Source organism: Cercospora kikuchii (assembly GCF_019650295.1).
Source record: "Cercospora kikuchii DNA, contig_00003, whole genome shotgun sequence".
NCBI lineage: Eukaryota > Fungi > Ascomycota > Dothideomycetes > Mycosphaerellales > Mycosphaerellaceae > Cercospora > Cercospora kikuchii.
In genome coordinates, this window is record NW_025408584.1 from 4,409,550 (window position 1) to 4,435,519 (window position 25,970).

The following is a 25,970-nucleotide window of genomic DNA, read 5'->3' on the forward strand; positions in this document are numbered from 1 at the left end:
CTATGTCTTCTTCTTCTTCTCGATCCTCCGCAGTGCCTTACCCATCTCCTCCCACATCTGCTCTTCCGTCAGCGGAGACCGATCATCCGGATCTGACTCTGGCTCTTGTTCCTCTTCTTCCTTCTTTCCCTCGGAGGATGCTGGGGTTTTCGGGTTTTGTCCTTTGCCTTGGTTAAACACGCCGGCTTTGGAATACGGAGATTGTGTCTTTCCCACCGAGACTGGACCGAAGGACGGAGTATATTTCGAAGAATTACCGAATGGAGTGCCAAGGACGGGACCTTCGATTCCGTGGCTGGTAAGAGCAGGGGATAGCTTTGCTCCAAAATGGAAGGCGATTGGAGCTGCTCGTCTCACGATGGTCGCGACTCCGGGAGTAGGAACAGGGGAGTGCTTTCGCTTGATATGGAGGGCGAGCGGAGCTGGAGGCGTTGTGGTGGTCGTTGTGGGAGTAGCGTTGAGTGAGGAGGATTGGCTCGCGCTGCTGTTATGCCCCTCCTGGATTTTATCCTTTCGATTCACTTTAACCTGCTTTCCTTCATTCTCAATATCATCGCCCTGCTTCTCTTCGTCCTGGGCCGTATTGTTGGTCTGTTCCTCCAAATCTTCTTCCTTCGATTCCTGGCCGACTTGGAAGACTTTGCTCAAGAAGTCGTCGTCGTCATCGTCATCACCATCACTACTGGCGGAGCTTTGTGCCGGAGCGAAGAAAGCTGCAGGCATCGAATGGTGAAAGGCCGAATATGAAGGGAAGAATGCTGCAGGCGTCGGTTGGTAGGCCACCGGACTTGACGGCGGCGTGTCCGGAAGAGGTACCGGAGTTAAGTCTTCTTTCTGCTGAGACTCTTCGTCTGGAAGCTGACTGGTCTGGAATGGTTGCTCTTGGTCCTCGTCGTTCTTATCAACGTCGTCATGATTCTTGTCGACTTCATTCTCGTCTTCTTGATCTTCATCGTCCAGGGTTTCATCATCGTTTTTCGAGTCTTTTGTCGCGTATCCCGTATGTTCGGTCACTGCTTTGCCTCCCTTCCACCAACTCTGCAACTTGGTAACCGTAGAAACTGCACGTGCAAGCAAGCCATGGCTGCTCACTGGGTTCTTGATCTGTATTTCCTTGGTTCGAGTCGTAGATTTCTGACCCTTATCGTCCAGTATCTCGACCTTTCGATTTGGATTCTTCGCATCGTGGTCGTTGTCTGTTTCGTCGCTGTGATCCTCTTCTTTGTGGATTGGACCGCCGTTATCCTCAACCTTCTCATCCTCGTCAGGCTGGGCCTCGAGTCTCTGATTCTTGTCATTTTCATCCACTTTGGCTGTAGCTTCATCGTTCCTCTTCTCTTTGCTCGCTTTGGCGTCTTTTTGATGCTGCTCGATCTGATCCTCGTTGGACTTGCTGGTCTCTTGCTGTTCGATGCTTTTTCCATCTTGCCACCTCTGCAACGTTTTCCTCGTCCTCGGGGCAAGTCTCTTTCTGTTTGCGATTTCAACGTGTCCTGGTACATGCTGATCTTGCTCTGCGTTTCCCTTCCTCTTTCTTGAAGTCTCTTCGAGCCCGAGTGGCAGTACTTTGGCTAGTATTGGCTCGAGTTCGTCGTTGCTGTCCGCCATCTTGGTGTCGAGCCCTGTCAATTAGTCTTGGTATTGTATCTGTACAGGAGTTCAAGAAGGAAGTCTGCTTTGTGCGGGAGAAGGCGCAGGTAGGGAAAGTTAGGTTCTACTGCTATACAAGAAGGTGAATCGCCGATTTTGCACTGCATATATTCACTACCGGTCACGAATCACGCCGAACCTAAGCGCTGGCACTCGAAGTGACCATCACAGAAGAAGAGACCAGAACTGTCCAATGTTCGTAGTGGCGGTCATTGGGGCCAAGAAGATATCTCGGCCATTCTCTGCGCACACTTGCTGCGAACAATTAGTCGCACCGATGTCCACCATTGCCAAGTCCCTGGAATGAGTCAACAGACATTCTTCGTATGAACGGTGAATGGCGACCCACTTGGCACCTGCGTTTTCCCTTCAAATACTGCTTGCTTGATTGCGCAAAGCCGTCCCAGCGCACGCACACACGAGTAGGCACCAATCTTTCTACCCACCCGATCTAGAACTTTTGTACGCATCTTTCATCCACTGTACCATCCCAAATCGCCACCGACGACATAGACGCACGCACGTACCAGGAGGTCAAGAAGAAGTTAGAGGCTCGACGCGAAGCTCGACGCGCTAAGCTCGAGCGCGCTGAACTCGAGGCGGCTGATGAACTCGCTGAGATCGAGCGCCTTGAGGAGATCAACCAAACTCGTAAGTGTTCAATTCCCAGTCGCTGGAAATGAGTCCCGCAGTAGCTCACCATGGTCTTCAGGCGCGCCTTCTGGACTCTTCGAGCGGCTTCCACAAGACCTTCGCGACCAAATTTGGCGGTATTGCGTCGCTCCCGGGAAGATCTTCTTTAGCAAGACCAAGATTCAGCACGACACTCGCTTCAAGGACTTTGACGACTACGACAAACCACATTATCCCCTGTTGGCTGTAAGCCAGTCGATTCGCAAGCAGGCCGCTAAAGTGCTCTTCGAAGAAATCAAATGATCTTCGCCCACACTACTACGGGTTTCGACATCCTCTTGGCGGTTCCGATGACGAAGACGATATTCGTCTGAATAGCTTCGGACAGAGATACCTGAGATCCGCTAGCTTCACCTTTGACTTTCGCTCTCCCACGATCCAGGATGCGCTGACGGACGCTGCCGACTTACGTCGGGTCCATGCGGCTCATCCACCAGACCCACCATGGTCAAGTCTCACCGAGGAAGAACGTGCATCTACGGCTCACTATCCGGGCGTCCAGCGAGCTTACGAGCATGCTCAAGGGCTGATGGAAGCCTTGATTTGGCGTTCTGAAGGTTTGCAATCCATCGAGTTAAACTTGGCGAATTGCTATTGTCAATCGGGGTGCTGTCGTGCGGTGACCAATGCGATCAATATGATCTTCGAAACAGGGCGTTATCGGTGGCCGGATCATGTGAGAGTCTTAGGAACGAATAATCGAAAGGAGAGAGATTATGTCTACGAAACAGTTGGCTGTAGGTATGTGTCTGAGGGCAACAACGAGATCGTCTTTGAGAAATTCGAAGCCGGGGAGGAGATGGTCGACCCGCCTCGTGCAGGTCACAAGTATGGGGGATATTTGATTAAGGACGACTTGGACGTGGAGCTCGAGAGGGAGGTGTTCAAGGAGTAAGTGTAAGATGTGAAATTAGTAAACAGAGGGACAAGTAGTAATAGTAGGCTGTAACTACCTAGACTATAAGAGAGGTACTTCCTACCCGTCGAGCCTTGCCTTCCCTGTCTTTACTATAGAGCTAAGCTTAAGGCGTTTTCTATCGCGAAACTATATTAAGGAACTAGTAATATAGAATAGAAGGAACGATAGAGACTTTAGTTAAGTACGTAGTAAACTAGTAATTCTAAGACTTGTTGGAAAGTGCAGTCCAGTTGGACATTCTGAGAGACACTTTGGGACAGCATATCAGGTGACATAGGTCATGTGACGTTAGGTCACATGACTAAGCTGATGCCCTATCTCAGGAGTGAGATGCAACCTGTAACTAACTAACACAATCAACTCGGTTGGTTCCTACCTATCGCCTCTACTTCTACTGCGCTATACGCCTTACGATCCGACCTGCCGACCACATAACTCGACAGGTTATGAGCCCGGGTTTGCAGAGAGGCCCTAGGTAGAAAGAGTTAGCCTTCTCATCCTCAAAGTAACACCTGTTACCTCTTGTAGGACCTGCAGTATCGACAAGACAGAGAAGTAGGAAAAGAGCATAAGGGAGACTGGAGGCAGATCCCATCTGCACTGCCTAGAAGCTTTGGAAGATCCTGGTTGCAAACCAGAAGTTCCCAAAGGGCAGGTAAGACAGAGAAAAGCCTAGTGAGGCACACTCTGCTTTGAAAGAGAAGCACATCAAAGGAGTGTAAAGAGGAAAGGATAAGCCTTGGATTGCAGCACCCAAGTGGATAAGACTGGGCCCAAGCACTAAGTACTGCCAATACCTCAGAACTGGCCAGTAGTGCCCTTCTGAGAAGGTGGATCTTTTGGAGGTTCTCCACCTAAGAACCTAGCCAACTCCCCCAAGAGAGAAGAGTCCTTGGAAGCCTCAGCTGAGAGAGAAGAGTCTCAGCACACAGGGAAGGCAGAAATCCAGAAACTGCCCATCAGATTAAAAGAGCTTGTGTTTCTGGAGTTTGGATTTGTTTGTTTGATTTTGCAGAAATGGATTCAACAAATGAGTCTGACAAGAGGAGAACACCAATCTTGACAAGAGAAAACTGGAGACTATGGTTCAAGCTGCAGGAAAACATACTTGGAGGAAAGGGAATCTTCTGGACAATCTCAGACCTCAAGGGGACACTATCATCCTCTGAGTTGTCTGAGGCATCATCAAGCAAGGGAAAAGGCACTGCATTCTCAGAGTTCAGTGCAAACTGGAAGAAAGACAATGCAAGGGCAGTGCACATCTTGATTGAGAGCCTTGGGCAAGATGACCAAGATGAGGTTATGGATGAAACCAGAGCATATGACATTTGGACAAGGCTGCACAAGAAATACAGCAAAGTCCAGCAAGCACATGCAATGGCTATTGTCCAAGAGTTTGTGACATTCAAGATGGAACCAGGAGATACAATCAGGAAATCATGGGTTCACCTTGGCAACCTTGGAAGAAGAATTGCAGAGATTGATCAGAGGGAGTCTCACTACAAGACACCTGAGACAAGAATCAAGCACCTGCTCTTTGCACTTCCAGCAGAATATAAGAGCACAAGGCAAGCCATCCAAGCCCAAAGGGACTTGGAACCTGAGGAAATCCTCCAACTCCTTGAGGCAGAGGAGTCAATGCAGCATAGGAGCCAGTCCCAAGAAACGGCAATGTTTGCCAAGGGCAGAGGCATACAGCACACAAGACTGAAATGCCACCTCTGTGGAGAGGAGCATTTTGGAGGTGTTGCCAAGTGTCCACACCTTGACAAAGCCAAGAGATTTGTCAACCCAAGACAAACAAGCAGGGTGGAGAAGAGAAGATCACCACCCAGAGAGAGCAACTTCAGGAGGAGATCATCACCAGACAAGGATGCACTGAAAGAAATGGTGAAGAAACTCAACCTGAAAGTACAATCCCTTGAGAAAAGCCAAAGATCAAGGAAGTTTTCCAAGAAGGCATATGCTGCCCAAGAAGATGCAGAACCTTCTGCAACAACTGATGCATCTCAATCCCCATCAGAGGATGATGATGTTGATGAAGTTGCACACCTCACAGCGGAAGCAAAAGGCAAGTCAAAACCATCTGAATGGCTTCTTGACTCCTGTGCTTCTTCCCACATGACTGACCAAGAATCACTTTTCAGAGAACTGAAACCTCTTCAGAGGAAAAAGTGGATTAAGGTTGGGGGTGGTTATCTGATAGCTACACATGTGGGAAATGCAGTGGTGGGTGGTCCAAAAGGAAAACTGATTGTACTCAAGAATGTTCTCTTTGTGCCTGGGTTGGGAGTAAATCTTGTTTCTTGGAGCCAGTTCAGCCAGCAGTATGGTGTTCAACCACCAAGTTTCACTCTTGTTTCATTGTCTGGGAAACCAGTTGTCCAGACAAAATTGATAGGAGGAGTACCATTCATTGAGGAGATTGATAACACATTGCAGGAGCTTGCAATGTCGTGTATTAATCAGAATCAAGAGAATGAAGCCTATGCCTTTGAAGCCCAGGAGAAATCCCAAGATCAGTGGGAGCTTTGGCATAGGAGACTTGCACATTTTGGAGAGGGTCTTCTCAGAAACCTGCACAAGGTGTCTGACTTGAGGGCTCAGATTCCCATTCCAAAGGAACATCAACCATGCAGAGTATGTTCCTTGGCAAAGATGAAAAAGCACAGAGGAAAAGAAACTGAGAGAAAACCCCAGAGGCTATCTCTTGTTTCTGTTGATGTCTGTGGCCCTTTGCCTGTCTCAAGACTAGGATACAAATGGTGGCTTGAGATTGTTGACAACTTCTCAAGGAAGAAATGGGCTTTCCCAATGAAATCCAGAGAAGATGCACCAAGTATCCTAAGAGATTGGAAGGTGAAAGCTGAGCTGCAATCGGGAAATCCCCTCCAGATTGTAAAGAGTGATGGAGCAAGAGAGCTTCTTGCTGTGCTAAAGCAGTGGGAGAAGGAACATAGCATTTCCTTCCACACTACTGAGGCATACAACTCCATCCAAAATGGAGTAGTTGAGAGGTCAATCCAAACCTCTGAAGATCATGTGAGAGCAATGTTAGAAGATGCCCACATGCCCATTGAATTCTGGCCAGAAGCCTTGGCAGCCTGCATGGTTGTCAGAAATTCTCTTCCAAATGGCCCAGAAATTGATGGATTCAAAGTGTCACCAGAGGAGGCCTTTTCAGGCATTCAACCCTCTGTGTCACACTTCAGAGTTTGGGGTTGCAAAGCAGTAGTCTACATGGATCCAAGGTCCCAGCCAGCTGGGATGAGATCAGACAAACTGATGAACAGAGGCAAAGATGCTGTGTTCATTGGGTATGTTCCAGATACTGCCAAAATGTGGCTCTTTTGGGAGCCTGACATGAGAGCTATCAAAGCTCACAGCACTGCAACTTGGTTTGAGCATGAGAAAGGAGGAGAGATGGAGCTGAATGTTCCCAAGCTCAATCAGTCAAGCAGTGCACCTGTCAGGAACCCAGTGGGCAGACCTCCAAAGAAGCCAACAGCAGTTGCACCACCTGCAGCTGCTGCACCTGCAGTGCCAAGACCAGATCCTGAATCAACTGGTGAGTTGATTCAGCCTCAGGCACCAAGTGCCAAGAAAGCTGCAGGTCCCAGCCAAACACTCTTTGTACAGTTGCCACCTCCACCAAAGGACAAGGAGGAGTACCAGAGGATGGAGGATCCAGAAGAAGAAAACTCTGGGGAACCACTTCCCCAGCAGGAGAAAAGTGGAACCACTGAACCACCTGAGTCCAGCCAGGAAGTCAATGGACAAGCCAACCCTGGCACTAGTGGGAGACTGCATTCCAAAGCAAAAGGATCAACTGTTGCACAGCAGGACCCACAAGGACACAGGGATCAGGAGGGGAACCAAGACCAGACCCATGGCCAAAAGAGAAGGAGATCTGTCTCAGATGAAGGACCAGGCCCAGAGCCAAAGGCACACAGCATGGTCACAAGACAAGTTCTGCAGAAGAGACAGAGAGAACATGGACAGGAGGAAGAGCCAAGTGCCAAGCACCACAGAGCATTCCTCAGCCAAGTCCAAGGCCAAGATTGGGGGTGGATTTGGGAAGCCCTGTCAGAGGTTCAAGAATCTGCTTATGCAGCAATTGCTCCTCAAGTCTCTGGACAGAGACAAGAGGTGCCTATTCCAAAGTCCTACAAAGAGGCAATTCAGGACCCCAAATGGGGACACATGTGGGAAGATGCAGTCCAAAAGGAACTGACTGCATTAGGAAGCAACAACACCTGGACAGAGGTTGTTCCCCCAAAAGGAGCAAACCTTGTTACATCCAAGTGGGTGTTTGATGTGAAGAGATCAATCAGTGGAGCCATTGAGAAATTCAAGGCAAGGCTGGTTGCAAGAGGATTCTCTCAGAAGTTTGGAGTTGACTTCCAAGAGACCTTTGCACCAACAGTCAGGCATGACACTCTAAGAGTGTTCATGGCTGTGGTTTGTGAGAAGGACTTGGAACTTCACCAAGTGGATGTGAACAATGCATTCACTGAGAGTACTCTTCAGGAAGAAATCTTCATGATTCCACCTCCAGGGGTTGAGATTCCACCCAACATGGTCCTGCAAATCCTGAGAAGCCTGTATGGACTGAAGCAAGCAGCAAGAGACTGGAACAAACTCTGTGTCTCAAAGTTGAAACAGATTGGGTTCACACAATCAGAGGTGGACCCATGCCTCCTCATCCACCAGGAGAGAAACATTCTCATCCTGACCCATGTGGATGATATTCCAATTGCAGCACCAAAGCTGAAGGATGTGCTTTGGTTTAAGGAACAGCTTGGCAAGGTCTTCAAGATCAAGGATCTTGGAGAACCAGAGAAAATCCTTGGGATGAGGTTGACAAGGGACAGACAAGCTGGAACATTAAAGCTTGATCAGGAACACTTCATCCAAGAGAACCTTGCAAAGCTGGGAATGATCAGAGAAATGGCCAACCCAACTCTCTCACCAATGGACAGTTATGAAAGTCTGAAACCAACAGACTTGTATGATGAGAGAGGGAGCAGATCAGAGTACCAAAGTCAAACTGGTACCTGGATGTGGCCCATGGTTATGACAAGACCAGACATTGCTTTCTCCCTTGGCAGACTGAGCTCATACAGTTCAGACCCAGCCAAGAGGCATATGCATGCTCTGAAGAAACTGGCAAGGTACCTAAGATCATCCCAAGACCTGGGATTGATGTTCAGGAGAAATGGAGGAAAGCTGATTGGGTATTCTGACTCTGACTATGCAATGGACAAAGCAGACAGAGTCTCAATCCTTGGAAGCATCTTCTTTCTTTGTGGAGCCCCAGTTTCTTGGATGAGCAAGAAGCAAAAGTCTGTTGCAACATCAACAATGGAAGCTGAGTACATGGCTATGAATGCATGTGCAAAGCAGTCTCAATTCTTAGCAGCACTCTTGAGGGAGATGGACTGTGCAGGGTTGGTGGGAGAATGCCCATTCCAACCAACTATAAAGGCCCATCCTGACACAGTTAAAGAGTTGAGGCCAGTACAAATTATGGGAGACAACCAGGCAGCTTTGACCCTTGTCAAAGATGCACACACCCATGAGAGATCCAAACACATTGATGTTGCATACAACCATGTCAGACATCTCTGGTGGCAAAGAAAGGTTGCAGTGGAATATGTTCCAACAAAAGAGATGGTTGCTGATGGCCTAACCAAACCAAAGAATGGGCCACAGTTCCAGGAGTTTGTAAGACAACTCCAACTTGCTTGATAAAAGGCAAAAGATTCATGCCCCAACTGTGGATTGAACTCTGGACCTTGGAGAAGCAAAAGTCCAATCCATGTAGGTTGAGTGTTCAACCACATGGACCGGAATACCAAGCCCAGGAGTTGCACCATGGAAGAAGTGGCTTGCCACACTTGATGAGTAATCAGAGTCTGGTGATCCATATATGGCTCAGAAGAAAGGACTGGAAGAAAAGCAAAATGGTAAGGGAAAACCCCCAGAGAGGATAACCTTCTGGGCTCGCCCATACCACGATACCAGGCCATGGAATTGAACCAAGATGGATTGGGTACACAGCTCCAACCATGTGACCACAGCACCTGATGACTCATCATAACTTGGGGATGGACTTGAGTGCAAGAAAGCAGGCAGAAGACCATCTGGCCTGAGTGGGAGTGTTGGAAAGTGCAGTCCAGTTGGACATTCTGAGAGACACTTTGGGACAGCATATCAGGTGACATAGGTCATGTGACGTTAGGTCACATGACTAAGCTGATGCCCTATCTCAGGAGTGAGATGCAACCTGTAACTAACTAACACAATCAACTCGGTTGGTTCCTACCTATCGCCTCTACTTCTACTGCGCTATACGCCTTACGATCCGACCTGCCGACCACATAACTCGACAAGACTTACTTTTTCTATAATTATCTATATTAAGTTCAGGCCCTAAGGCAGCCGGCCGGCTCGTTCGCTAAGTAATATCCGATATAAGCTAATGTCTAGTAACCTTTAATCACGCAGTATTCCAAGTATGACTAGCATTTAGAGAAGCGTTCTAGTTCTTCAAGCAGCCCAACTAGCATTCCAAGCGTAGCTGGACCTATGTCCTGGACACAACTGTGCTGAGAGTACAACACTTGCCTCAAAGCCCTTTCTCTAGCGAGAACCCTCCTTCGCGGATTGACCGTACCCTACATTGGGACTTGAACAACTCCGCCACCAAGAAATGCTTGCCGATGAATGTTGATAAACATGTCCTTTTCCGTAGACCTAGCAATTCGATCAGCGCTGCTGCGATCGGTTGGAAAAAAAGAAAGTTCAATACTCACATATTCACAGCTGCCAACATCCAGTACCCTCCAACAGCTGCCTGAGCCTGCGTCAAGCTCTTCTTCCCAGCATCAGGACCAGAAATAGGCCAGGAATTGGGGCCGGGAACGGACGCAATATTGGACATCAAGGTGTGATGCAGACTCTTGACAATGGAACCTCGCACTTTCTCCGATGACACGGCAGCCACCATCATTGCCAATTGTGCTACAGTATAATTTGTGGCGTCGGAATATTGCAAGCCATGTGGCTGTATCACAGTCTCGTACCATCTCGATTGCATGCTGTATACAGACTCTGGAAAGGCTTGCAAGTCCAGAAGTCTGTCGTACGCGAGAGGCCAGGCGCTGACCCATGAGGAGCTGTCTCCTCCGAAGTGAGAAATGAAGTGTGTTTGGTCCGAATCTGTGCCTACTTGGAGTGCAGTGGAGGCATAGACGTCTGCGATGTCACTGTAATTACTCAAGCCGCTTAAAGCGGCAAAAGATTTGAGCCCGATGACAGCAGATATGGATAGGAGAGTCTGATTTGCTCGTGACTCGGAGTTGTCGAAAACCGATGGTTCTGCGAGTGGATACTGCCCGTGCTGGACTAGATAGTCGGCACACTTCTGGAGTGTTGGAAGGAAGACTTTCGTCCAGTTTGCTTTTTCGGAAAGTTTTTTTGTTGCGTAGACCATGGTCAAAAGAGCACTCGTCTGTTGCACTGGCGAAGCATCTTTGTCATGAACAGTTGGACCAGTGGCATTGGGGAAGTCTGGAGACCAATTAGCTGAGGGACCAATTTGGAGGAAAATGAGCCACATCTGTGAATCTCAGCTTACGTTTGCCAATGTCGCGCACCGCATAATCTTCTTGCCATTGCATCGTCATGTTCAAAACGGGTGCGAGCAGCAACGGTATGTAGTCCGGTGCGAGGACGTACAGCGCGGGGAGTGTGCTGATGAGAAGATCTGGTACTGTGCTGACATGTCCGCCTGCTGACAAGGCTTTCATGAATCCGATATGATACGATGTTTCTTTCTTCCCCCACGGGATCGATATGTGGATGGTGCCCCATCTAAGTGGTCATCAGTCGGCTGAGCAGGCATGCGAATATCAGTGGAGATGACTTACATCTGTCGAATTGTCGATTCCAGAAGATCTGCGTATTCTGGCGAGCATCGCTCTCCAATTTCTCGCACTCGGCGATCCAATTCCGCGGACTCTCTTCTTGCATCGGCTTCATCTGCGAAGAAGTGATCGACGACATCCTCAGTCTCGGGCCACATTGGCTCAAAATAGAGTGTCTCGTATTCTTCTCCGAAGAACCCATTCAAGTCTTGCTGCAGCCCGATTGCGAATGTCACAGAAGAGCTCGCGGAATCCACGAAGTGATGAGCGAAGGCGATCAGATGGCCTTCGGCATAGCCATCTGTCTGAAAGCTGAGTCGACCATGAGCTGAAAATTGAGTCAGAATTTCGTTTGGCGGAGCGCTCTGGTAGGAAGTGTGCGCGCTCATATTTGAAGACAAAACCATGCGGCCCCAGGTTGCCATGTCGTCGTCATCTTCACTGGCATGGCTTTGATGATAATTCTTGATGATGAAAGACTGTGAGTGATGACCCTCGAGCCATTCCATCACCATTCGGCCTGGCTGAGCGCTCCATGTCTCATCGATTGCGGTTAGCACGTGAATCTCGTCTTTGTCAGTTGCGCCCTCGACGGATACTGTCAGGTAGCTGTAAGGAATCGATTGTCTGGCAAAGTCCGTGGTCGACACTGGCGAGAAGAAGTCCAGGTGGAATTGGATCGCGGATTCAGGTGCTTGCAAAGTGATCAGGGTATGCGTTGCCGTGTAGGAAATGGCGCTTTGATTAGCTTTCGCGATATCATCGTCTGGACAGCCAAACAATGCTACCGTTGCATTGTTCACTCTTGCCAGTATTTTCCATGTTAGAGGTTGGCCTTTCCAGAACTCAGGTTGCGCATTAGGAACATGATGAGCCTGATTGCGAGGAAGCCATGCTGGATTTGTCAGCTCTTAACCGTAGCTGGAATCATGGTCAGGAGCACAAGAAGTACCCGATAGGTATGGTGTCTTGACCGCCTACGAACATCAGTGCGAGTCATGGCCGCTGTGGGGAGGATTTCGTACCAATGGAAATGACGGCAGTCGGGCGGAGCTGCCGTGCACGAGAGGAATGGCGGAAAGCAGAAACGCTGGGAACCACATGTCTTCAAATGGCAAAGGCACAATTGTTTCTGATCATTTATGCGACGAGCTTACGCAACGCTTCATTTTCACTTTTCAGCCATTTGCCTTTCTTATATCGATCTATGGCTGCAGGAGCGGGTCCAGTTGTGGAGTCCATGCGAGCATGAGTCTGCCCCGCGGATCTTCTTGGTTACTTCCGTTGTGCTTTATCCAGCAGGATTATTTACCGCATCCGCCAACGCCGGCTAGCGCTCCGTGGCGTCGTGCTGCCATACGGTAGGCGCTGATCTGGGCCCGAGCTTTGGGGCACGATGCGGACTTGATCGGTATAGGGGATCAATAAATATCGAAGATAGATCCACGCGCGCTGCAGCTCTGTCCGGCACTCTCGAGCATCGGTTTTTCGTCATCGAAAGATCATGCACAATGTCTTTGCTGATCAGAGACAGTATCTGCTCTCGGGGGAAATCCTGACATTGGCCATTGCGTTGACAGGAACAGTACAGAGCGGTTTTGTGCACTCACACACGAAATACTCGGCTGACCAGACCGGAACTTGCACGTACGAAGATGCAGATGGAGAAGCCTTGCCGCGACACGACAGTTCGCAGCGTTCATGGCGGCTGGCATGGAACTTCGCGCACGCGTTGTGCTCAGCAGTAGGAAGTGCCGCTGCAGTGCTCGAAATATGCACGACCGATGGCGAGCGAGCACAGGCTCGCAACTGGATATGGACTGGCATTTGGGTGAAATTGAAAGCCACAATGCAGTCTAGTCGCATACGCTGATCGTAGACCACAGCTCGCTATGCTTGTCCAAAGTCTCTCGCTATCGATGGAAACACAAATCTGGAAGCGATATGTTATGGCTAGGAACAGCAGCGTCAGTTGTTTCTTCGCACTGCTGCTGGCCCTTTCTCGGCACCCTCCCGAACTACGCATTGCGTTGCTAGGAGATTTCTACGCGGTCATCTCGGCAACTCATATATCGCTGCTGGGAATCATGACCGTGCTCGGAATCTGCCTTCCACGGCGCCCCGATGTTTTTTCCGATACGAAGATGGTCGATAGGGAGAAGACGTGTTCACTAGTGCAGCAGTGGACATTTTCTTGGCCCAGCTACCTTCTCGGCCTGGTGAGTCGAGACCGCGAAGTAGTCGTGGAGGACCTTCCAGTCCTGGGCTATGAGTCTCGTGCGAGATATTTGCTTGAAAGGTTTACAACCTCCCAAAACAGATTTACGAGCCAAAAGGCTCATCCGCCACTCTGGAGGGTCTTGGTCATCGCAAATGGTCGATATATGGGAATGCAGCTGGTGCTGACCATCTTCCTCAACTTTGTCATGTTTGCGCCTCATTTCGCCCTCATGAGACTTCTCCAGCTTCTAGAGCCCAACATCGCACCTCCAAGCCGTGCGAGCTTGTGCTTTTGGATTCTTGCGTTCGGAATGCTCACAGGTGGCTACTCTTTTCTGGAGAACTGGATACAATGGATCAGCCAGAACAAAGTTGCAATTCGAATCCAAGAACAGATGGTCATCGCGATATATCATAAAGTGCTGCATGGAAAAAACGGAGCGCAGTCTGTACAACAGCTTGATTTGGAAGACGACAAAGAGAGCTCGGAGGACATTGAGAACGTGTCCAACCTAGTGGCAGTGGATACTCATCGTGTGGGAAAAAGTACGGCTCTTCTCGGACGCGCGATCACATTGCCATTGCGGCTCATCATCGCTTGCGTGGTTCTCAGATACCTGTTGGGGAACGAAAGCCTTCTGGCCATCGTGACGGTGCTGCTTCTTATGGCACCATTGAAGTTATGGTGCTTCTGGCGATACACGGGCAATGAGACCGCTCTCATGTCACAACGCGACCGCAGAGTCGCCGCTGTTGGAGAAGTGCTCCGAGGCATTCGACAAATAAAACTTTCCGCTCTGGGTGAACTTTGGGAAACCCAGCTCGACGCAATGCGGACGACCGAGCTTCGATGGCAGAAGAGGGCATTCACACTGGCCACTGCGGGTGTTACGGTTCAACAGCTGGGCTCGTTGTCACTCTCTGCAATTTCACTTGCTGTGCATGCCTTCTTTCACGGAACGCTCCAGTCATCGACCGCGTTCACTGCTTTGGCAGTAATTGGTTCAATTGACAAAGTTCTGTTCCAGCTACCAGAGCTCATTACAGAGATACTGGGTGCAAAGGTCAGCTTGAAGAGAGTAGATGCCTTCTTCCGCGGAGTCCGCGAGATGGAGCGACATGAAGAATCCAATGCAATTTCTTTCGACAACGTGACCGCAACGTGGAAAAGAGGAATGCCCGCGCATAACGAGGAGTCGAAGAGAGTCTTTGCGTTGCAGCGCATGTCATTCTCCATTCCAGAACATGGAATTACCGCTGTCATTGGTCCAACTGGCAGTGGCAAGAGCTTGTTGTTGGCAACGATGCTGGGCGAGAGCGAGATAGTTGGGGGCATTGTGAGGTCCCCAGCAATGTCACCAACGATAACGACAGACCGGATACATGACACGGACGAACATTGGATCCAGTCTTGCTCAGTAGCATATGCCTCGCAACAACCATGGATCGAGCCAACAACAATCAGAGAAAACATCTTGTTCGGCCTGCCACTGAGAGGCCCTCGATATCAACAGGTACTGTTCGCTTGCGCACTCCTTCAGGATCTCAAAGCTCTCCCAGCCGGAGATCTGACAGAGGTTGGGGGGAACGGAGTTAACCTCAGCGGAGGGCAGAAATGGCGCATTTCACTTGCTCGAGTGCTTTACTCCCGCGCTGAGACACTGATCCTGGACGATATCTTTAGCGCGGTCGACGTGCATACTGCTCGCCATATTCATGATCACGCATTGATGGGACCTCTAGGCGTTGATCGGACCCGTGTGCTTGCCACTCACAATCTCAACTTGTGCGCTCCCGACTACGTTATCCAAATTCGACAAGGTGTATTACGATATACTGGCGAAGCCGGAGACTTTGCTGGTTCAATTTCTTCCGGCAGCAACTTCTCGGCGAGCCGCAAAAGCAGCCGTCAGGAGTTGAACTCTGCAATGCAGCCTACTAAGGCATCTGACCTGAATGACAGGTTGCTGGCCATCCAAGAGGCTTCAGACGACGCTCATAAAGCACGAGAGCACGAAGGACCTGATATGCTTGTCCAGCCTGAAGCTCGCCAACACGGCTCGATCCAGTGGTTCGAGCTGCAGCGCTACTTTCGAGACTGTGGCCGGTGGTATCATATAATTTTGGTGGCTTGCTGCTATCTGATGTACAGCGGCATCATTCTTGGGAGGGTAAGTAGACACTCACTGAAGGCTAAGATCATACTGACTCTTTATGGCGCTGCAGACATGGGCCGTCGAAGTATGGAGCTCTCCATCACGTGGGCAAGCATGTCATTCTGAGCAGGACCTCCGTAATTCTTACGCCTTCACTCAGCAGACCATTCGCACTATTGGAATCGACCATCATACGAAGACGTTCATAGAACTTTACCTCTTACTGTCCTTTACAGCCTGGATCGTAGGATCTCTACGCAGTTACGTTCTGCTCATGGCCTCTCTCAAGGCGTCACGCGTCATGTTTCGACGACTTCTGGGAGCAATCCTGCGAGCTCCAATGAGATGGATCGAGACTACTCCAAGCGGCCGGATCATGAATCGCTTCACTTCAGATATTGATCTGCTCGATTCCTATATGGGAGTAGATCTATCGGCCTTTTTCATCAGCATCATGGACTGTGCAACAGTTTTTGTCCCAAGCATGGTCGCCAGTCCCGCCTTGGCGCTTGTAGTTTTGTCCCTCCTTACGCTCTGCATCTATTACTGTCGTCTTTACCTCTTGATGGCCCGAGAGATGAAACGATTGGAAAGTGTGGCACGAAGCCCCATATTTGACTTGCTCAATCGTTCTCTCACTGGATTGTGGACGATTCGAGCTTTTGGGAGAACACAGCACTACGTTGAAGCAATGCAAGGCACAATTGACTTGCATGCTCGCTCCGCTTGGCAACTTTGGCTATTGAGCCGGTGGCTTGGTTTTCGAATGAATATCATCGGCAGCGGATTTTGTGTTATTACAGCAGCCGCGGTCGTTCTGTTGGGTCAGCCTGAAGCTGGACTGGTCGGCTTTGTTCTGACATTCACGATGCAGCTCACATCTTCGATGTCAAGATCGATCTTAACATATGCCTGCTTTGAACTTGATATGAATGGAGTCGAAAGAATCCTGGAATACACCGACATTGAGGCCGAACCACAGGGTGGGATAGAACCCCCAGCAGCTTGGCCATCCGAAGGACGAATTGAGGTTAATGACTTGGAACTGAGCTATGCACCACATCTTGCCCCCGTGATTCACAACCTGAGCATCAGTATAGAAAGCCACCAGAGGATCGCCGTGGTCGGCCGGACTGGAGCAGGAAAGTCATCGCTGGCTCTTTCTCTATTCCGTCTTCTTGAACCGCGAAAAGGACAAATACTAATCGACGGCATTGATATCTGCAAAATCAAGCTTAATTGTCTTCGTCGTCGAATCGCGATGATCCCACAGGACCCTATACTCTTTACGGGGACTGTTAGATCGAATCTGGATCCCAGTGGTGAGCTCAGCGACGAGGAAATGCTTTATGCGCTGAGTCAGGTTGGGTGGTCCAGACCAGTCCTGCCAGATTCTGGAGCTGGGCGCGTTGGTGGATTCTACGAAACTGAACTTGATCTCTCAGCTCTGGATCAGCCGGTGATGGAATTGGGATCAAACTTCTCTCAAGGTCAACGTCAGCTTCTCTGCTTGGCGCGAGCGGCTGCTTTGCGACCAAAAATCCTGGTCATGGATGAAGCCACCTCTGCTGTTGACAGAGATGCGGACCGTCTGATACAAGGATCATTGAGATCAAGTTTCGAAAGTGTCTCTACATTGCTGGTGATTGCGCATCGTCTCAGCACTGTGGCGGATTTTGATCGAATACTCGTGCTTGATGCGGGACGTATGGTAGAGTTTGGGCATCCGATGGACCTCCTGGGTATCGAAAATGGCGCTTTCAAATCGATGATTGACCAGGATCCCGAGAGCGAGAGTCTCAAAGCGATGCTTGCAAGAGATTGAGGCCATTGTTTTGTATGGCAGTGTGTAGTACCATCTCGGCGCCTTTTTTCTTGTGTATCATTGCAGCGCTTGTGTTCTTCATGCAATAGTATATTTCTATTTACAGAAAGGAAAGGGTCAAAGCTAGAAGTTCTTGAGAGGCATCACAGTTTCGAGCGAGGATCTAGATGTTCAGTAGAACGTCAGTTGAATTTGTGAGGACGTAATGTCCAGTCTGCGGCGTTCTCTGCTGTATAACGCTTCGCGTGATCCAACTAGTCTGGATGGGTGAGGACGAGCCCAATACACCGATTTCAATGTGGCTGCGCGCGGAAAACATCTCGGAACGCGTCAGCGAGCACACCAACGATCTGGTCAATTTCCTCATGGGACACCGTATACGGAGGCGAGACGATCAGATGATCCCCTCTTCGCCCGTCCACACTTCCTGTCCCAGGATAGATAGCCACATTTCGATCGAATATAGCTTTGCGTACACGATACGCGATCCCGTCCCGAGGGTCAAAAGGCTCTTTGGTCTGCTTGTCTTTGACGAATTCGATCCCGACAAACAAGCCACGACCTCGTACGTCGCCGATATTGGGCAATTGCCTCACAATTTTGTTCAGTCGGCTCATTAGATAATCGCCTTTTTCTCGACACTGCTGGATGAGGCCGTCTTCTATCAAGATTTGCTGCGTGCGAAGTGCTGCAGCGCAAGCTAATATGTGTGCCTGGAAAGTCTGTCCGTGGCAGAAGGCCCTTGCAATTTCCGTCAGTGACCAGCACGTTCGAATAGCTAGATAATGCGACGGAGCTTACCCGCTGTTGGTGTGGAGAGCATTGTAAATTTTGTGATTGAATAAGATGGCGGACAGAGGGACGAACCCGGCGTTCAATCCTTTGCCCATGGCCTGGATATCAGGAACCATGCCTTCTTGCTGCCATGCGTGCATGGTGCCGGTCCGCCCACTACCACACATGATCTCGTCCAAGATAATTAAGATGCCGTACTTGTCGCAAAGCTCGCGAACGGCCTTGAAGTAGCCCGGAACTGAAGGCATTGCACCAGATGTCTGGCGAAAAGTTAACCTTGTCGGTGTGATATTCCAAATATTCTGCAGGAGAGGCAACACTCACAGCACCACCAACTGTTTCTGCAACAAAGGCACAGACACGATCAGTACCACAAGCCAGGATGTCGCCCTCAAGAGCATCTACGAGCCTCTTCACATATGCTTCATCGTTTTCCCCATCGCTTTTACGATAGCCATTGCACTGTAGAGTATGCCTGACATTGGGAATCTGCATCGTCGTGTAAGGTGCTTTTCTACCGACATGGCCTGAGAGAGACAGTGTTGCCAGTGTTGCTCCATGATAACAGCCTTGTCGTGAGATGAACATATCGCGCTGTGGTTCGGGACTCTGCTTCTCCAAATGATATTGCCTAGCAAGCTTCACGGCCGCTTCAAGTGCTTCCGAACCTGTAGTATGGATATGTGTCAGCTTCCAATTCGTTGCTTTCTGCCCCTCAAATTAGCTTTATTACTAACCAGAGCTCATGAAGAAGGCATGGCTCATGAGACCGTTGGTCGAGTCAATGAGGAGTTTTGCCAGCTCTTCCTGTGCATCATTTGTATAGATCTGCCCATGGGCATACGGGACGGTATCGAGTTGCTTGATGATAGCTTCACGTATGCGAATGTCTCCATGCCCTAGACAGGCGACCACGGCACCGGCACAGGCATCGAGAATTCTTCGTCCGCCCTCAACTTCCAAGAAACAGCCTTGACTCTTGACGACACGTAGCAGAGGCGCATTGGTATCTGGACGAAGCATGTAGGTACCGGGACCATTGCTGATGCTCCCCATGGCGAATGGAGTGACGAGCTGCTGTTGCAGTGGTATGACAACTAACGTTCGAAGTAGAAGACGACAACGGCGTAACGACTTTGACTATCGCTAGAAGGACGGTGTGTTGTGCAATGACTGGGGAGGCAGCAGTGAAATACAATTATCTCAGTCGTCGTGAGAAAGTCTGAGACGCACCCGAAAGCTCACAAAACGAGCTATGCCCGATAGGCCAATCTGCTCCAGAATATGCGGGCGGCTTTCGTGATGACTCGTCCGGGTACCACACCGTGCAGGCGCCACAACCAGACCACAAAATGACAGTTTGAAGTTCAATAAGACGTCTCTACTTCTTCAGTTCAACGCTCATCTTTCTGTCAGTTGCCTATCTTTGAAAACTCGTCCGAACAAAGGCTGACAGGAACTTTTTCGAAATGGGCCTCGTCCACAAGAGCGAGCTGATCAGGCTCATGCTTCCATACCTTGTACTACAGCAAGCCATTGCCGATACTCCTCCACTCCATCGCTCGACCGATTACTCCGAAGGTAAATTCGGCAGGTGGCCACATCAGACCTACCGATCGTCTCCAGCAATTGGGCCTCTTCTCAACGTGCAGAGAGACCATCCAGCGTGTCACGAAAATGAAGATCATTTGATTCTGATGGGCTTGTGGGGATCGGAAGTATCGCACCCAGGACCAATGATTCTTGATACTTATGGTAGCCTTCTGTGGAATGAGCCTACAAAATATGGCAAGTCTTGGGCGTTGGACGTGATGCATTTCAAGAACGAGCCCCATCTGGTGTTCTGGGCCAGCAAGGACCCGGACAGTGAAGTGGGACATTGGTACATGGTGGGTATTAAATTTTGATTAATGTGCGTCAAATACTGGCTGACTAAAATAGCTGAACTCGACATATGATGAAGTTCAAGAGATCAAGCCATCGCCTGGTTGGGTGTCCGACGATCACGACTTTGACCTAACACCTGATGAAACCGCGATCCTCGTTGTCAACAAGGGTATTCCGTTCGATCTGAGTCCAGTCGGCGGGCCGCGTCATGGGTGGCTACGCGACAATGGTATCCAGGAGATCGACGTGACAACTGGGGAGCTTCTTTTCCATTGGGAAATATCGAAGCACTATGATCTGGAAGAAAGCTACCACGCATTCACGCCCGGCTGGGCTGAAGATCCCGAGCATCCATTCGAGCCCTTCGTTCTCAATAGCGCACAGGCGGACGCGAAGGGCAATTACTTGGTCTCATCAAGACATTTGTCTAGTATTGCGTACGTCGACGGGAAGACTGGTGAATTACTTTGGAAGCTGGGCGGCAAGAAAAATGAATTCACTGATCTTTCTCCCGGCATGAAGCGTAATGCCACGTTCTTCAACGGCCAGCATCATGCTCGTATAATTGACAATGAAAGTAACGACGAAACGATTGTCATGACGATATTCGACAACGGATTCGGAGCCCAAGAAGAGTCTCATCGCACCACTGGCAAGATTGTACGTTTGAATGTCAAACGAATGACTGCGGAGCTTCTTCACGAGCCATGTCAGAATCAGGATCAGCCACTCAGTACGGAATCCCGAGGATCGATGCAAATACTGCCAAATGGTAACCGCTTGATCGGCTACGGCATCGTGCCATCCTGGGCGGAGTTTGCCCCAGATGGAAGGTTGCGTTGTGATGTCCACTATGCGCCAGAAGTGGGATTCAACACGCAAGAAGCTTTTTCGTATCGGGTTCTCCGCCGACAATGGGTTGGAAAGCCGCGGCATGGTCCATCTGTTGTCACAGATGACAAAGGCCTTGTCCACGTCAGTTGGAACGGCGCAACCGAGGTTGTAAGCTGGGAGCTGCAATCACACGAAGAGCTCAGCAATGACCCCAACGAAGAACCAGCTGGATCGTTCGGAATGACGAGGAGGACTGGCTTCGAGACCACGCTCCACCAGCCAAATGCACCGGGTGCGCGTTATTTCAAGGTTGCGGCACGGGATTCCAAGGGGGAGCTTCTTGGTGTCTCTGAGCCTTTCCCAAACATCGGAGCTGCGCCTGGACTCACTGCTAAGTTAGACTTGCGGTGAGTTGGCGGATTTTCAGTACCCGCAATGACCAGCTCAATGCATTTCTTGACATGCAATGGCAGCTGCATGCATCTCGTGGTGGAGTCAGCTCTCATTTGAGAACCACTACTGCAGTCTACTGCATAGAGTGCGTACGTCTGCAGATACGTCATCAAGGAAATTTATTGCTGTATTGCCCTAATCTGGCCTGGTTGACATGTGAGTTGATAGCTGCAACCTGCCGTAGCTCTACGCATCGCCAAGCGAGGGGATCGACGGAGAATGTCCCGCTCTTTCACAACGGGTCCCGGATGCAGATGCTGCATCTCCACGCGAGGTCATTATCTGAAGCTCTGTTTCTTCTTGCTCTATATCAATGATATTCCGAAACATGTGTATTGACGCTCAACCAGGTGCCGTGAATATGAATGATTTTGGACACTTAAAATTGCGCCAAGCATGACAAGTGTTGAGACTGACGACAGGGTAGAACGTGAGACATGATAATACTCGGAAATGGCACAGAAGCAACGACATCCTTTCTGTGACATACCCGCTGCTGAGTACAACGAGACTGTTTATCAGTTGATCGCGGAGTACAGGAAAGATGTCGCTCCCGAGAGAACTGACTTGATGGTGGGAGTTTACCAAGATGACGAGGGGAACATATACACCCTACCAGCAGTGATCGAGGTAGGTGACTATGCCTAAAATCGAAACCGGACTGACCGATATTCAGGCCAGACGAGCGCTGTTCGCGGATCCCAATTGGCATCATGGCTACCGACCCTCCCAGATTGGGTCAACGACTTTTCTTCATGCCTGCACCAGCCTCTTTTTTGGGGAAGACAGCATATTAGTAGAGCAGAGAAGGTAAGTTGTCGGCAGACATATGTAGCTCTGCATGTCTCTGACGCTGTAGCTACAGAGTGGCGGCTACCCAGTGCCTCGGTGCAAGTGGTGCATGCTACATGGCGGCATGCCTACTGAAGAAGCACCATGTGGCAAGCCCGACTGTATTTATGCCGCATGAAACATGGTGTAAGTCTTTAGACTGGTCGGCAGTCGTCTAGTAAGGAAGACTCCTTGCTGACCAAGTGCCTGGCAATGATAGCAAATCACGCGAACATCTTCGAGCATGCGGGACATCAAGTTCATGAGCTCCCTTACTTCGATGCGAGAAACGGAGATGTCGATTATGATTCACTCCTTTCGGCCGCCAATCGAATTCCTCCGGAGTCTGTCCTCGTATTACAAACAGCAGGTCAAAATCCTACTGGCTGTGATCTCACCAACGAGCAGTGGTCTCAGCTCGCCGGAACATGTGCCACGCGAGGCCACCTAATAATATTTGATGCAGCATACTATGGAATGGCTAGTGGGTGTGTCAAGCAAGATACTGAATGCATACGAATATGTGCAGAAGCGAATGTACCAGTGATCCTGGCCGCAACGTTCAGTAAAGCGCTCGGATTATACAGTGAACGCGTTGGTGTTCTGTGTGTCACGGCGCCAGATTCAGAGATCTGTCATCGACTCGAGATGCAGCTGCGGTTAATGACGAGATATGAGACAGGCGGTTATCCAGCTTTCGGTGCGAATATCGTTGAGCTCATACTGACTAGCCCGGACCTTCGAGCACAATGGGAAGCGGACGTGAAGACCATGGCCTCTCAGTTGCAGGTCCGAAGAAAGAGACTACGAGCGCTGCTAGAGGAACTCCAAACGCCAGGAAACTGGGAGTCTATAACGAATCAAAAGGGAATGTTCTGGTAAGTTTGCTGCTTCAAATATCTGCCAGTCGAAGTCTTGCTGACTTCAGATTCTTTGTAGTCTGATGAGACTCACTCATCATGAGCTGAAAATGCTAAGAAAGGTGCATCATGTTTATCTGCAGGACAATGGCCGACTTTCCATCTCGTAAGTTGGCCCGCAGGCAATACTTGTATTGAATGACTACTAAAGTGCTTGGCAGTGGTATCACCAATGCGAATATTGAGCATGTCGCGAAGAGTATTGACAGTGTCATCAGAGCTTCTAGTCAAGTCGCAAATGGGAATGGTCGTCATTGAGGTCCAAAATTGTATAGGGCGGTGGCCGAACGTCCAAATACGTTTTAGTTAGGCTGTAGAATTTGGTGAATCAACTTGATTTTCATGCTTTAGTATCCATCCTTCAGCTTCTCGACGGCTCATAATAACTTCGCATGCTTGGTGTCATATGCTTCTTCTAGAGAGACTCAAAACGGGGGGTGGTATCGATAGCGCCAGCACCCAGAACCCCTCACAACGCAGTCCTTTTCCTTCCACATCTTAACCTACAACATCACTAATAAGCAAAACTCCTTGGAAGTTGAGCTGATATCATCTCACAGCCGAATACAACGATGCCACACGCAGAATCATTCCAACCCCGCACGCAGCTACCCAGTATCAGTCTGCGCAAGCTCTCTGATCGAGATGCTCAAGAACGTCAGAGATTGAAGTACATTTGTTCGCAGACTGGTATTTTCCACCTCGAGCTTGACTGCGACTCAAATTTTCTGTGGCTCCGAGAGAAGCTGCTCCACTTTGCGCGAGAATACTTTGCACAAGACCTGGAAATCAAGCTGAGCGACCGCAAAACTGAGGTATATGGTAAGTCAGATGATTGATTTTGAGAAAACAGAAAAGCCACCACAGGCTCACGATACAAGGATACGAGCCAGTGGGAACCTCTGAAGGACTAGCCGCCGGGTTTTCAAATGGATATGAGTCTCTGAAGGTGAGCATTTGTCGAGCTCAGAAACACTACCACGACTCTCCAAGTTTTAATCTTTCGACTGTCAGTTCGCTTTCCAACCCACAGACGGGCCAGAAAACCATCTGACAGGCGATATCATCGACGGCGGGATGCCTGTCGTGCGGGAATTTCAACAAGACTCGTACAACGCCCTGGTGCAAGTCCTCACTTGCCTATCAGACCCAAATGTCGCGAGTATACATTCTGCTGATAGGGCCTCCCGAACCAATTGTGTAATTCTACGATACCCGCACGATGCACCTTTTGAATCATCTGGACACAACGAACACAAAGACATGGGCACTTTGACCCTTCTTCTTACAGAACAATGGGGCCTACAGATCCAAGATCCGGTTGACTCGGTTTGGAAATACGTCCCGCCTCCGCGAACCGGAGCGATAGTCAACGTAGGCGACTCGCTAAGCTTCATTTCGCGAGGGAAGTACCTGTCAGCTTTGCACCGCGTGGACCGCATTAATGATGGAACTCGGGAGGACAAATACTCGTTCGCGTTCTTCTTGCGACCTGCGGACGATGCTGAGTATCAAGATAGTGAAGGGAATATCATGACCGCTGCAGAATGGCACAATATTAGGACCGAGAGAAAGATCGCGGGATTCAAAAACGAAGAGACTGCGTGAGAATCGAGTTGCATAATTGGTGGATCACGAGTGAGATGAGGTCGCAATTAATGGTAGTATGAAACCTCTTAATATCCCTTATCTGGATGAACTTCATTTACCAGAGGCTCTCCCAGCCGTAGTCTTTCCAAATTCTCGTATACAATATCCAAAGAGCTAGGAAAGTAGTCTCGCGTCATTGCACTGATGTGAGGAGTGATTTGAAGATTTCGTACGTCCCAAAGTGGATGCGACTCTGGTAGCGGATGTGGATCTGTCATATCAAGAGCAGCTCCACTGAGGGTCCCAGACTCCAGCGCTGCGGCTAGAGCGTCATGATCGAGCACTCTACCCCTTGCAATGTTGGTGATGAATGGCTTCGTTGCACTCTTACAGTTCTTCGACAAGATCCCGAATTCGTGAGCTCCCAGTAGAGCAGTCGTTTGGGCTGTCAACGGCACTGCTACGACGATATGATCAAGTCCGAGCGACAGAAATTCGTGAAGTGCTTCTCGACATGTTCCGTGATGCCATGATATCGGCAGCTGGCCTTCTGGGTCACCAGTCGCTGGAATAAGATACCCTGTGTGACGTCTTGCTTGGGGGTTCGTTCGGGCAGTCGCGGTGTATGCGTGGACCTTCATTCCAAGCGCAGCTGCTACTTTCGCAACCGCTCGCCCTATGCTTCCATATCCAAGAATTCCGACATGTTTTCCGTGTTGCGTCTCGACACTATTCAGATATTCATTGATAGAGTCCCAGGTGTGTGACTTCTGCGCTCTTTGTAAAATCTGGTATCGTCTTGATGCGACAAGCCAACTCATCACCGCCCACTCCGCAATTGGTGGGCCATGGATGCCGGAACTACTCGTCAAAGACACTCCTACTCGTTGTACCAAGGGGTGCGACAGAACATGATCGACTCCGGCAGAGAGGACGTGGACCAGCCTCACACTTTGGGCGCATTAGTATTATACCAGTTCCGAGCAAGAGGCTTACATACTTGGGAGCTCTGAACGGATCAGGGAGATAGAACATTGTCACCAAGATCGTTGCGCGTTGCAAGACATCTGGAAGCAACATAAGCATGAACACTGATGAAACCAAGGGCAGGAGTCTGCTTCACACCATCAGGCACCGGGCTGTCATCTTCAATATAGTGGACAGTAACCGTTACTTGGCCGAAGCGTTCTTCCAGCTGCTTGATGGTCGTTGCAGAAAGCTGTACAAAGGGCACTATGAGCAAATGCTCTTCACAGTGCCCATTTG

At 49.7% G+C, this 25,970-nt stretch overlaps 7 protein-coding genes across 9 annotated transcripts; 4 read left to right on the forward strand and 3 right to left on the reverse strand.

The window, feature by feature from the left end:
• CKM354_000610100 (uncharacterized protein) lies at nt 1-1,608 on the reverse strand (the record flags this gene model as incomplete). Its single annotated transcript, XM_044801400.1, has 1 exon — nt 1-1,608. One exon carries the CDS (start codon nt 1,606-1,608, stop codon nt 1-3), a length of 1,608 nt encoding a protein of 535 aa, XP_044657335.1.
• A 345-nt stretch (nt 1,609-1,953) lies between these two features.
• CKM354_000610200 (uncharacterized protein) lies at nt 1,954-3,238 on the forward strand (the record flags this gene model as incomplete). The annotated part of the gene is made up of 4 exons (XM_044801401.1): nt 1,954-1,974; nt 2,106-2,301; nt 2,363-2,529; nt 2,576-3,238. 4 exons carry the CDS (start codon nt 1,954-1,956, stop codon nt 3,236-3,238), a joined length of 1,047 nt encoding a protein of 348 aa, XP_044657336.1.
• A 6,704-nt stretch (nt 3,239-9,942) lies between these two features.
• CKM354_000610300 (uncharacterized protein) lies at nt 9,943-12,296 on the reverse strand (the record flags this gene model as incomplete). Its single annotated transcript, XM_044801402.1, has 6 exons — nt 9,943-10,021; nt 10,081-10,837; nt 10,905-11,140; nt 11,197-12,088; nt 12,146-12,170; nt 12,219-12,296. The coding sequence occupies 6 exons, from the start codon at nt 12,294-12,296 to the stop codon at nt 9,943-9,945; spliced, it is 2,067 nt and encodes a 688-aa protein (XP_044657337.1).
• A 1,041-nt stretch (nt 12,297-13,337) lies between these two features.
• CKM354_000610400 (uncharacterized protein) lies at nt 13,338-17,394 on the forward strand (the record flags this gene model as incomplete). The annotated part of the gene is made up of 2 exons (XM_044801403.1): nt 13,338-15,584; nt 15,640-17,394. The coding sequence occupies 2 exons, from the start codon at nt 13,338-13,340 to the stop codon at nt 17,392-17,394; spliced, it is 4,002 nt and encodes a 1,333-aa protein (XP_044657338.1).
• Nucleotides 17,395-17,687: 293 nt separating this feature from the next.
• Nucleotides 17,688-19,245, reverse strand: CKM354_000610500 (uncharacterized protein; the record flags this gene model as incomplete). The annotated part of the gene is made up of 4 exons (XM_044801404.1): nt 17,688-18,135; nt 18,196-18,449; nt 18,514-18,857; nt 18,927-19,245. 4 exons carry the CDS (start codon nt 19,243-19,245, stop codon nt 17,688-17,690), a joined length of 1,365 nt encoding a protein of 454 aa, XP_044657339.1.
• A 680-nt stretch (nt 19,246-19,925) lies between these two features.
• CKM354_000610600 (uncharacterized protein) lies at nt 19,926-23,372 on the forward strand (the record flags this gene model as incomplete). 3 transcript variants are annotated; one of them, XM_044801405.1, is made up of 9 exons in its annotated part: nt 19,926-20,078; nt 20,131-21,317; nt 21,903-21,993; nt 22,040-22,173; nt 22,229-22,341; nt 22,415-22,678; nt 22,724-23,072; nt 23,134-23,220; nt 23,276-23,372. In XM_044801405.1, 9 exons carry the CDS (start codon nt 19,926-19,928, stop codon nt 23,370-23,372), a joined length of 2,475 nt encoding a protein of 824 aa, XP_044657340.1. The 3 variants fall into 3 exon arrangements, with proteins under 3 accessions (XP_044657340.1, XP_044657341.1, XP_044657342.1); XM_044801407.1 differs by lacking the exons at nt 19,926-20,078; nt 20,131-21,317 and having other exon boundaries at nt 21,817-21,993; XM_044801406.1 differs by lacking the exons at nt 21,903-21,993; nt 22,040-22,173; nt 22,229-22,341; ... (2 more) ...; nt 23,134-23,220; nt 23,276-23,372 and having other exon boundaries at nt 20,131-21,321.
• Nucleotides 23,373-23,686: 314 nt separating this feature from the next.
• CKM354_000610700 (uncharacterized protein) lies at nt 23,687-24,722 on the forward strand (the record flags this gene model as incomplete). The annotated part of the gene is made up of 3 exons (XM_044801408.1): nt 23,687-23,936; nt 23,996-24,063; nt 24,129-24,722. 3 exons carry the CDS (start codon nt 23,687-23,689, stop codon nt 24,720-24,722), a joined length of 912 nt encoding a protein of 303 aa, XP_044657343.1.
• Nucleotides 24,723-25,970: the final 1,248 nt, after the last annotated feature.